The 12,353-nt window shown below is 34.6% G+C and overlaps 2 protein-coding genes across 2 annotated transcripts in view; both read left to right on the top strand.

The window, feature by feature from the left end:
- The first annotated feature begins 1,921 nt into the window (after positions 1–1,921).
- On the top strand, positions 1,922–8,399 carry LOC113116791 (cysteine-rich venom protein ENH1-like). The gene is made up of 9 exons (XM_026285115.1): positions 1,922–2,882; positions 3,642–3,713; positions 3,970–3,973; positions 4,080–4,180; positions 4,273–4,363; positions 6,067–6,209; positions 7,022–7,107; positions 7,193–7,275; positions 7,364–8,399. The coding sequence occupies exons 1-9, from the start codon at positions 2,805–2,807 to the stop codon at positions 7,504–7,506; spliced, it is 801 nt and encodes a 266-aa protein (XP_026140900.1). The 5' UTR covers positions 1,922–2,804; the 3' UTR covers positions 7,507–8,399.
- A 1,534-nt stretch (positions 8,400–9,933) lies between these two features.
- The window catches only part of LOC113115682 (inactive phospholipase C-like protein 2), a 41,229-nt gene continuing 38,809 nt past the window's right edge, over positions 9,934–12,353 (top strand). Inside the window, exon 1 of the mRNA XM_026283224.1 lies at positions 9,934–10,542. Coding sequence (XP_026139009.1) covers positions 10,318–10,542 — 225 coding nt within the window. The 5' untranslated portion in view covers positions 9,934–10,317. The remainder of the gene's footprint in view (positions 10,543–12,353) is intronic.

The raw sequence follows: 12,353 nt of genomic DNA, 5'->3' as shown, positions 1-12,353 counted from the left end.
ATGTCAAAAACCCCACAAAAAAGCTTGAGATGTTTGATATGTGGACCAGATTGAAGCTTGAAGAGAGGAAGGAGAGATGGTGGAAAATGAGAGCTCCCACTGTGTAATTACCGCTGCGTTTATTGCGAACTAATCACTGCGTAATCCCTGTGAAAATAAAGAGCACTACGGCAACACTGAACACTTCACTGACTGCATCGTTAGAGGAAACCCAAAAGTGTGCCGAGCAGCAGAAGACGAGAAAACTCACTCCTGCTCTCCATCAGCTGATGCTGATGCTCTTTCTGGACCAAACCAAGCTTTCCACACAGGAGACACGCACTGCATGACCTCTGATGACCTTTCGTCTGATGCTGAGGTCATCTGAGATCATGTCTGGATTACAGTGATGAGCCCATATTTCAGACAGACTCATAATTTGGCTTTTTTGAGGCATCACTCTGATAAAAAATGTCTTTCAAAACCAAATTATTAATACTATTTATTAGGATTATACAATATGGATATTGTATACAGTAAAATATGTTTTACAATATGAATTGTTATTTAATATAGCATAAAAATTGACCCTAGCAACATCAACATCAACCTTGCTTTGAAAACCACTTCGATACCAAATGTATAAACACACATATAACTCAAGTGTAAGACATTCTGAAGAAAGTTTGTGTGTGAAATCTATATTTGGTTCCACAGTGCCTCCTACTGGTCAGACACGTGTGTGTCGTGGCCTCGGAGCTCGTGTTCATGCAGGTGTTTTGTGGTTTTTTGATTTTTATATATATTCTTTCAGAATCCTTTCTGAAAGAAGTGTAACCCTTTACATTATTGTTGACGTGACGAGTCGAGCAGTGACTTACTCCCATCTAAAACGCTTGTCTTATTATTGTGGAATTATTATGCATGTCATTTCAGTGATTTTAAAAGAGAGACTACATGGATTAATTGTAACTTCGTCATGCAACAAGACTTTAAGCAAACTGCAAGAAAGCTCCCAGGGTTGTTAGAAATGGTGACAGGTGTCAGCATCAAACATATACATTTACCTTTGAACTGTTACTTAATTCTGATGTTTAAAAATCTATCTCTGTCTATCTATATATCTATTTATAATTTAATATACCAGTGTAATACTGTAATTTATGTATATACTATAATGTGTATATTTATTATACATATTTATAATGTATAAATTTATATATTATTTATTTTTATTTAGGTTTATTATATTGTAAAAAGTATTTACAGATAGACAAACTCTATATACAGTGTGTGTCTATATACTCTCTCTCTCTCTCTCTCTCTCTATATATATATAATATATATATAAATTCCATTATTACATTTTAGAAATTATAAAATTGATTATAAAACAGATATATAATTATATCCCCATATATGAAGTATTATATTGCAACATTTCATTATTTTAAACAATAATTTTAGATACAGATAGATATTATGTAGATAGAGTACATGGATAATATATGTGTCCAAATGAAAAAAGTTAATTAATACTCAAATTTTCATTGATATTTCTTAAACATGGAAGTAGCGACCTGAATATATACCTGAAAATATATTTTGCATTCTTTCCAAGTCACAAACCAAGGAAAATTATAAGTAATGAAACAATTTGTATATGTTTTTCCATTTGATTAATTTCTTATGTAATATATATATATATATATATATATATATATATATATATATATATATATATATATATATATATAATATCACTCATAAAGCAAATGCTATTACAAAGAAATGGCAAGTAATACTGAATTAAATGTGAAGTTTAGAAGTATAAAAAACTTAAATAGTTTCATTTACAACTTCAAAATACTTTTTGAGTTTTTTTTTAAGTGTGTGTGTCTAACAAAGCCTATGTAAATATAATATGTAACGTATTCCAAATGCCTAATTATGGCTCATTGTGAACGGTTTGCCTTTACCTAACATCTGACATCCAGTCTGAACGCAGTGATCTTTATGGCAGATTTGCTCAGCCTGCTGTAAATCCAGCATTTATCACTCAGTGACTGTACTCATGAGAAGCATTGTGATCGTCACTAACTGCAGGAATATAAACCTCTCACTCCTGCAGCAGAATAATGCCATCGAATACATCAACTCATCCAGCTGAGACAAGGGAACGAACAGTTCAATTGAAATCGAAAGGTCTTATGATGATGTAAAAATTGTCAGTTCTATGCAACAGATTGATTACCATCCATTGCATTATAACCCTCTGAAAAACCAAAGTAAAGGCCTGGAGACACATCTAATGTGACAGAGTGCTTTAAGCTTTAATGTTTTTATCTGATATAGCTCTAATGTTTCTGTTTGTTAATTATCCAGGTCAAGTGTAGGGTTATTTTGCTCAGTCAGACTAAACCTGTTGTCAAAAATCCCATGATGAAATACAGTACACAATAGCAGACGTCACACTGTAATAGTCTGAATTCATGAGGGTGATTTACAGAAAGTAAAGTCTACAGTCTCTGTTTAATTCTGACTAATTATCCCTCTCAAAAAGAATTATAATGTTTATTCTTTAGCTGTAGACTCTGGTCCATTGCCACGTTGTCCGTTCGATTTATCATTGTTGCTTTGTTTGCAGGTTCTTTAGACATCTTGCCTCATTCTTCTGTGGGTTAATTCATGCTGTTCTTTAAACTAAACCTACACCCTCGTGTTTACACTCTCATGTTTGCTTCTAATATTAACCTCTCAGGTTTTGTATTGTTTTGTGAAAATATTGCTCAAGTGGTGTCACATGTCACTGCTGACATGGGAACATGTTCCTGAGATCATTAAGATGCTGGGAATATAAAGGGAATAGTGTGGGACTTGACCACAACATCTCATATGGGCAGGTGAGGAGCAGGTCGGATTCCTATCAACTATATTTGATTTAGATTTTATATAGCATATATCTGAAAAAAGACTACAAATGAAGCTTTTAGAACTTACATTTTCAAAAAAAAAAAAAAAAAAAAAATCTAAATTAGAGTTTATCTTTAAAATATTTACAAATGCATTATAAAATTGTTTTTTTAAATATGAAACAGTTTTCCCCCTCTATTTTTAATCTTTTTTAGGTCTTTATATTTTATAAGAACTACAAAAAGAGTTTTCAAAATTGAAACTGTAACTGTTGTTTAAAAAAAAATCCACAATATTCAAAAATGTTTATTTAAATTAATTTAGCTTTTATTTTTATTTTTATTACTATTATTATTATTATTATTATTAGTGTTATTATTATTATGCAGCTTATACTATGAAATACACTTTCAAAATTTCATTTTTAATGTGATTGTAGTAAAAAATATATAGATTTTTAAATATTCTAGATTATCTTTCTTACGACTTGTATTTTATACAAAAAAATCTTACTTTTTTTACTTTAATTAAAAAAAGTTTTACATTATATATATATATATATATATATATATATATATATATATATATATATATATATATATTACACTTTATAACCTTAAATCATGTGTGTGTGTGTGTGTGTAAATGAAAGAATTAATATTTTCAAACAATAATTTTGAATCATAAATTTTTTCTTCTTTATGTTATTTATTTATTTTTACACACTGCCTCTGCAATCTGCTGGACAGAAGGACGCAAAAATGTTTGCAGTGACAATTTGTATCCTGGGGTTGCTCCATATGAGCGCTGCCTGCAGCTTGGTGAGTCTGATTTAACAACAACAACAACAAAAAAAGGCTATTTTGCTTATGATACTGGTAACTTATTATTTGTTATGAGTAACTTTTGACTAAATTTGTTTCTAATGATTTTAAAATGTCACGAAACATGCTTGAAATCAGTTCTGTAATCTATAGATACAGTAAAGCATAAAGATTTGTTATAGTTCAATTATAGTTTTGTTATCAATAATTGAGTCTTTCATATTTGTCTTTTTTCTTGTGGTGGGATTTCCAGTCAGGTAAGCTTATATTACCGTACTGCCTATTATAAATCTGGTTACTATGCATTAAAATGCATCATCTGAAAATACTTGTGACTGATTGTTCTGTCTTTTGCCCTCACAGGCATCTGTACGGACCTGCCTTCTGTCCAGCAGGAGATCGTGGATGTACACAACGCCTTCCGAAGGGCTGTGGTGCCAACTGCCAGCAACATGCTCAAAATGGTAATTCATTCCCTTATAATACACATTTTACACATGCATCTTAGTGAAATTCTGCCATATGCTGAATGGAAAGAGTTTTGTGTCATTAATAGAGTTGGAGCGATGCTGTGGCACAGTCAGCTCAGAGCTGGATTGATCAGTGTAACATTACACACGGACCACCGAGCAGCCGCATGATTGACGGTATGTCTCCCAAAAACACAGTTAGTTCAGGTCTTTTATTTTTAAAGCACTTTTCATAGTACATGGAGTTCTAAAGCAGCTTTACAAAGCTCATAATGCCTCCAAATAGCAAGCCAATGGTGAAACCCTGAAGTATTTCAGTACTTTAATATTTTAATGCTTTAATATTTATAATATTTTATGACAAAGATATATGTGTTTGTGTCTGTGCATGCATGTATTTGTTTACATTGTACATTAAAAGTTGAAACAGTTTTTTAAAAGTCTGTAAATAAACAGAAAGACCTGAATCTACAGTACTGTGCAAAAGTCTTAGGCCACTAGTATTTTCACCAACAAAAAATAGTTTTAAGTCAGTTATTTCTATCTTTTGCTGTAGTGTGTCAGTAGGAAATATCAGTTTACATTTCCAAACATTATGTTTACCCTTAATTGTAATAATCCAGTGAGATTTTTTTGTTTGCAAAAATAATGTTTGGAAATGTAAACGAACATATCCTACTAACACACTACAGAAAAACAAAGAAATAACTGACCCTTTTTTTGTTGGTTAAAATACTAATGGCCTAAGACTTTTGCACATTACTACTGTATAAAATGTAACACATTTTATGGAAGCTAAATTCTGCCTTGGAATAAAAAAATTAATAAGTAGATAAATGTAAAATAATTATTTTATTACTTATAATTATTTTTATTTATTTTTTAATCAAATTATTTCAATTAATTTAACATTTGGGAGGATCTTTTTTGGCATATTTAAACAAATTGGAAACTACATTGATCCCAAAACCAAATCACTAATAACAAATATTAATATTAATGCATAGATAATAAATCTTTGAACAAATGAACTTTTTAGTGCATTTTAATTAACTGCTGTTTAGATGATTTTTTAAAACTACAGGTGTGTAGTATTGTGTGACAAAAAAGTCACACAATACTTCCTTCATCTTCAACACTAGATCCATTGTTTTATATATATATATATATATATATATATATATATATATATATATATATATATATATATATATATATATATATATATATATATATATATATATATATATATATATATATATATATATATAATTTTTATAAGTATTTGTGTACTATATTTCTTTTAAATAAACATCATTGCTTCAATATTTTGTTATGATTATAGTTAAAGTCATACATAAAAAAAAAAGTGGCTTAACTGTCCAAATACATTTTGAGGCCACAGCCACCAAAGCAATTCAGACCTGAGAAAACAGAAGATTTCTTTCATCAACCCACATGCATATAGACCCAATATTTATACAGGAGGATTGTGCAAGTGTTGACATGCTGACTAGTCCACACAGATGAAGGAGGAAATGACAGTGTGTGTCACAGTCACATGCAGTGCGTTCTCGACGGTTTCACTTCAGCGAACCATTACAGCACTGAAGTTTATTACTATACACTGTAAGAAAAACACATTGAAAAATGGAAAGGGATCCATTGAGTTTGCAAAGCATAATTCAAAATACCGGTAAAAGATCTCTGAAAATCACTTTGTATTAACACAGTACATCAGGCCCTCTTTTACATTCTTTAGTGTCCAAAATAACAAAAGGTCCTTTAAATCATATCATTTCATCATTTCAAGCAGCCTGCAGTCCATCAGATGCAGTGCTGCAGTTTCCCTCATCGAATATTTTCTCTCTAATGCACAGGATATGAAACGGGTGAAAATCTCTTCAAGGCCTCTGAGGATTATTCATGGACCAAAGTGATAAATGCCTGGCACAGCGAAGTCAACAATTATGAATATCCCACCGGATCCACCAACGGTCTGTCGATTGGACATTACACACAGGTGACGTTCATATATTTCAAATGGCAACAATTCATCTTTTTTTTTTTTTTTTTTTTTTGTAAAAAGCCAGTAGCTCTTAATTTATATTTCAGTCATGTATGATATATATATATATATATATATATATATATATATTAAATATATATTACGAAACATAATTTTTTTAAAGAGTGCTGGTGACTTCACAATTTTTTCCATACAATGGAAGTCAATGGCTACCGTCAACTGTTTGGTCACCAGCACTCTTCAAAGTATCCTGTTTTGTAATATGTATTTAATTAGACTTTAAAAATACATCTATTTACTGAAAATAATGCTGTATACTTTAATAGATAAGTGCAAACCTTAACTGCATGTTATTTTTACAATGAACTGATTATAGTGTATTACAGTGAAGCTGAAGAGTGCTTTTTAGACCCACTTTAGTAGGACTTAATATATGATTTCATAGTTCTAATTTCTGAAATATGATCAAAGTGTACTGCTGAATGCATTTATGGTAAACTAAAATATACTTTAATTTATATTCAAACTCGTGTGTTGTCTATTTAAACGTATTAGCAATTATACATTTGTAATGATGAAGATGCAATTTAGTATATTTACTCTACTGTATTTTCCTAGGGGTTAAGTTTGAGTAGTATTTAGTAGTATATAGCACACTTTAAGTGTGTTAAGAAAGTGTGGCGTGTAAGTGCACTACAGATGCACATTTAATATAATGAAACACACTTCTTTTTCGGCAGAATTGCATTGCATGTGTTTGTAGTATGGTTAAGTGGCAGATTGTAAGATGTAGTGCTTGTGTTCAGGTGGTGTGGTACAGCTCGTACGAGGTCGGCTGTGCCGTGGCTAAGTGTGGAAACTCCTACTTCTACGGATGCCATTACTACCGCGCGTACGTCTATGCGATATTTCAAGGTTTTATTCCTAAAATAAAACACAATTTGAGGTGTTCATCCATGTTTCTTCTTCCATTTCAGAGGGAATTTCAGAGGAGTCCCGCCGTACTCGCAGGGCGAACCGTGTGCCGCTTGTCCGGGCAACTGTGAAGACGGTCTGTGCAGTAAGTGCATTTCTGTTTTTAGTTGCACGATGATGACTTGAATGCGATTCTGAGAAGACTGACTTTCAATTCTCTCTTCTTCTTCTAGCTAATCCATGTCCGTACATCAACACGTTCAGCAACTGCGATGAACTGAAAGAAATAGCCACTTGTGACCACTCCTTCGTGAGCGAGTATTGTCCAGCCAGTTGTCTCTGTGAAGACAAAATCCACCCTATTGCAAGGAAATGAAATCTTCTATGGCCATATTGCATGAAGTGAGGCCTGTTTTGGATAGTTGTAGCACATATCTCCTATAATGTGATATATATATATATATACATATTCTTACTTCTTTCTAATTCTGTTCTTTCTATATGTGGAATACCTCATGTGATGATTATTCAAAATCAAGGGTACTGTACTTTAACAATATGATGGAAAAGGCCAGTCTGCATTGCTTTGTATCATTACCTCAACCTTTTTTTCAGTAAGGCCTATATGAGTGAAGCCATTTGTGTTTTATAAGCCTTGTAATCCCACATACTGAAAACAATAGCTGCTGGAGAAAGCTCAGCTTAAGACAGGATACGTCACAAAAGACAGACTGAGTCCATGTAATGATATTTTCTGCAATACTGCACCCTATTCCTGCAGTTTATGTAATAACATCACTTTATTAAAATCATTCAAGTGATTTTAGATCATGTCATCATGCTTCACTGATCCATGCAAGTCCACATTATAAATCAATAAGCAATGTTAGGCTGTAGACAGTGCTTTCACTCTGGCAAAAATAATTGCACTTTTACCTAGGTGTCCAGCAGGCGACGCTGTTGCACACTATATGATCAACACAAACATTTCCTGCTTCCTGTCAGAAATTATTAGAATACTTGTCTTTTCCTTTCAGCTGATGATCTGTGTTATATGTGTATAACCACACATCCGTGTCTGGCGTGTTTCTCTAGCGCGTGCAACTTTCATCTGCTTGAAAGCTACTTGTTGAAATGTGCATGTCACGTGTATGAGAACACAATATGAGGAGGCGGGCTTAAACTGCTCAGGGTGGTCAAATAACAAGCAAGCTTTCATGTGTCAGTGATTCAGTGCTGGGGAAATTAAAAGAGCAAAATCATGCAGTCATGTGTGTCCAGTCTCTCCATTTGCAGTTAGAGCTATATAGCTGCTGAAAATGTACTCACAATCAGGTCATCCAAGATTTACATGAGTTTACTTGCTCATCAGTGGATGCTCTGCAGTGAATGGGTGCCGTCAGAATGAGATACAGCTGATAAAAACAATAATAATCCACATCACTCCAGTCCGTCAGTGAATGTCTCGTGAAGTGAAAAGCTGCGAGTTTGTAAGAAACAAATCCATCATTAAGATATTTTCAAACCTTCCAACCATTACTTCTGGCCAAAATGGGTTCATAATCCGTAATAACATTTCTTGCAGAGAAGAAGAAAAAAAAAAGTCACATCAAAATCTACATGCATATTTGTTTTTCTATCATATTTGGGGTTTTATACAAAAATTTACTTTTGTTTACCAATCTCTAGGTTATTCTAATCTTCAGTACCAAATTTGGCATAGATCTAATCTGATGTGTCATTACTAATAATCATCATAAACATGCTAAACTCTGAATTCAATATGGCTACCTGAGGCCAAAGACTATGGCAGGGTGTAGTACTACCATCATTTACTCAAACAGTCTGAAATCCTTTGAAAATTTCCTTTATGAATTGTATGAATCCTAAATGGGCTCAGACACTTGATGATGATCTATTAATGGAACATGTAAACAATGCAACAGATAATACTGATACTCACTCAAATAGTTTAAATATTAAACTATTTAAAAGTAACGTGTGTATTGCTTCATCTCCGAAGTCATCAGAAAGTACTGCAAAAATAATAAATGCACAATTAATAATTGTAATATGCATAAATATTGACACATAATCTCTAATAACTGAACTAACATACTGTGGCTTGTGATGTAGCAGAGTTTAACAGTCTGGCTAACGCACATTAACTACTACATCTTTTCATGTTTGTTGAGAAGATTTCCTGCACAAATAACAGATTTTTCAGCACATTTTTGACTATTAAGCAACAGCAGCATGTTGTTAACAGCCATCTGTCTTGACATGCATGCATGTTCCTCTGAAAACATGTTTAATTGTTGTTATGATTATTAAGTAATTGCATAAATTCAACTACCTTACTGTACTGTGGCTTAATTTGATCACTTAGAAAGAAAAGCATATCTAGCAATACTGGTTAACTTACTATACGCACATCAACAACAATAATAATACATATATTAAGATTACATTTTTCTAGGATTTAGGGGTTTATAATTTTTCTTCCAGTTTATAGCTTTTAAATCAACTTGCTTAAATTTAAAATGAAAATAGTATCAGTCGTCTGGGGAATCCACCCTCATTAGTACAGTGTAGTTGCCGTTTGTTCTAATGTATGACAGAAATCACACAAGTTATCTTCAAGTAATCAAGTTTTAAAGAATGATTCTGAAACCAACGTGCTTGCCATCAAACATTTGTTGAATTCTGTAATAAAAACTTCTGACTCCTAACAGTTATTAAGGTAACTTAGATGGAGAAGCGAGTTTCCTGTGAATTTCCCCATCATGTGACAACATGCCCCGGTTTGCCTGCAGCACATATGTTCTGACATGTAAAGCTCTATCTGATCACGGATCTGCTGCTGCGCGGTGTTTCGAAGCAGCAGCGTAGTACACCGATGCGAAGTGAATTCAGCAGATGGCAGTATCTGTCAGACCCGCGCGAGCGCCTCAACAATGACACTTGCAACATTGTAACATTAAAACATTCGAACGCGGTGCGCGCAGATACAATGTATCGAACGCGGCAGAAGCTGCCGAGCCCAAGCAGAGACGCCGACGAGGATTAAACCTGCGATGGCTCTCCATTTCTCTCTCACGTCTCTCGGGGAGCTCCAATCTCTCGATACTCGAACCGACAGCTAATACTGCCAGGCACAGGCGGCTGCGTGCGTTACACGGGGCTCATGGCGGAGTTTGTCGCCGAGAACTGCGGGGGCTCATCGCCGAGCGCTGGCGGGAAATCCGCCCAGCCTGGTGAAGATGCGGACGGCAGTGCTGCGAGCGAGGTGTCGGTCTCAAACGGTGACTGTGGACTGTGTGCGCCCGAGAACCAGGGGCTCGAGACGGCCAACGCGTCTGTGGTGCTGGACGGCAAAACCGGAATCCCACGGAAGGCCAGTATTATTAAGGTAAAAACGACCAATGCATTGGCGCTTTTCTCATTCGTGGGCTCGTTTGATGTCAAACCTCGCCCTCATGCACGGCTAAATCCACAGGTTTGGAGGGCTTATCTTATGGATGAATGCACAGAAATCACAGCCCATCTTGAACATGTCTTTGCTGTTTCCTCCAGATCAGATCATGAGTGCTTTTCGAGTGTTTTGGGATTTCATGCTGTGCATCAGTCAAGATGAAGTCACGTGCGCTCCTTTACATGCTTCTCTTTCCTTTCAACTAACTAGCATCTGCGTGTTTAAATGACTAGTTAAGCAATCGGCTGTATCCTTTCAGGGATCTGAGGTTCACAGCAGGTCAACAGTTCACTCTAGCTGTTGCTTCTAATCCAATTACTGTATTTCTCTGTTTACAAGCTTAACCAATACTTGTTTATGAGACAAATAGCATTAACCCAACTGATATCTTATGTCTCCTACTGATTGCTTGTGTGCATGTCATCATTAATAGTGAAAGTGAAATATTCATCTGCAAGTAGCTGAGTGAACAGTGCATTTCTGAACCACATATAATGAAAGGGTAAACACTGGTAATCTGTTACCAGTAGCATTTCCTAATTAGTTACCAGTGTGCTAATGACTGTACTAGTAGCTAATGAATGTTGAAATGGCCTCACCCATCGCATTTTATGCCAATTTTCACTGTCCGTGCCGTTCCAGACTTGTTTAGTTCAGATAATGTCAGTGTTATTGAATCATGGGTAACCTGAGCCCTTCTGCTTATTTAACACATATTTATTGTGTGTACGCCATGATCATAGGTAAAAATACTGTAAGTATTTATAAGCAAAAGTATTTATTTGGGGGTTTTTATGGTTCATTTAGCAGTGTCACATCTTCAAGGCCACTACTGCTTTAAATGTGTTTTTACAGTCTCTAGCGAGAGAGAAATTCACCGCCGTGCATTTGAAGTCTGGGATGAATTATCACAGTCAGTCTCGCAGTGGCTTCTAGCGAATTTGTTGTGCGTTATTGGGAAATTTTGACCGTTTCCTGTAGAAAGCTGTGACAGGAAATATTGCTCTACTTCCCCATGTCGACTGCTGTGGCACCATTTTGTCAGTTCCATCGAAAAATATATATACTTTAACCAGCACAAGTTTGCCCAAACAGACAGACCGATGGCATTTATATGTAGGTCATATGTTTACTGAGCAGAAGCGGTCATCTGCTGTTGCTCACTAGCTTTGAAACAATCTCTTCTTTTCCTCTGATTTAGTTCTGCTGGCTCTGTAGCGTTTGTATTTGTGCCATCTGTGGTCCAAGTCCTGTGCTGAAGCTGGCAGAAGGCAAGAACGTGACAAATGTCGGATGACTTGTTTAGAGGAGAGTTTAGTTGTAGAAGAGGAAATGCTTTCCCTCAGCTAAATTTGTTTCACTATGCGTTGATTTTAGTTCCTGTACTAACTACAGTGTTTCCTGTGGAAAGATTCTTCATGGGTTTTCTAGCTCAATCAAACCATGTGGTTAGCACGATCATCTCAGGTGAACCACGGAGATGTGAACAACCTTCCATGAGCAGAAGAAGACTCGGTGTGTTTTCACAACACGAGGCCTTTTTTGGGTGTGACAAGCTTGCTTAACAGTGGCAATCCTTTGTTTTAATTAGAGAGAAAAAAAAACTTTATTTCATATTTATTTATTTAAAAAAAATGTCTATAAATTTAGTGAATTACATTATTGGACTTCCTTATGATTAATATAATATTATAATTATTAGTAATGGCATTATGATAATTATTATTACTGAAAATAATTATTTATTC

The sequence above is a fragment of the Carassius auratus genome, chromosome 16 (genome assembly GCF_003368295.1).
Source record: "Carassius auratus strain Wakin chromosome 16, ASM336829v1, whole genome shotgun sequence".
In the NCBI taxonomy this organism is placed as follows: domain Eukaryota; kingdom Metazoa; phylum Chordata; class Actinopteri; order Cypriniformes; family Cyprinidae; genus Carassius; species Carassius auratus.
This window is presented reverse-complemented; position numbering and strand designations above follow the sequence as displayed.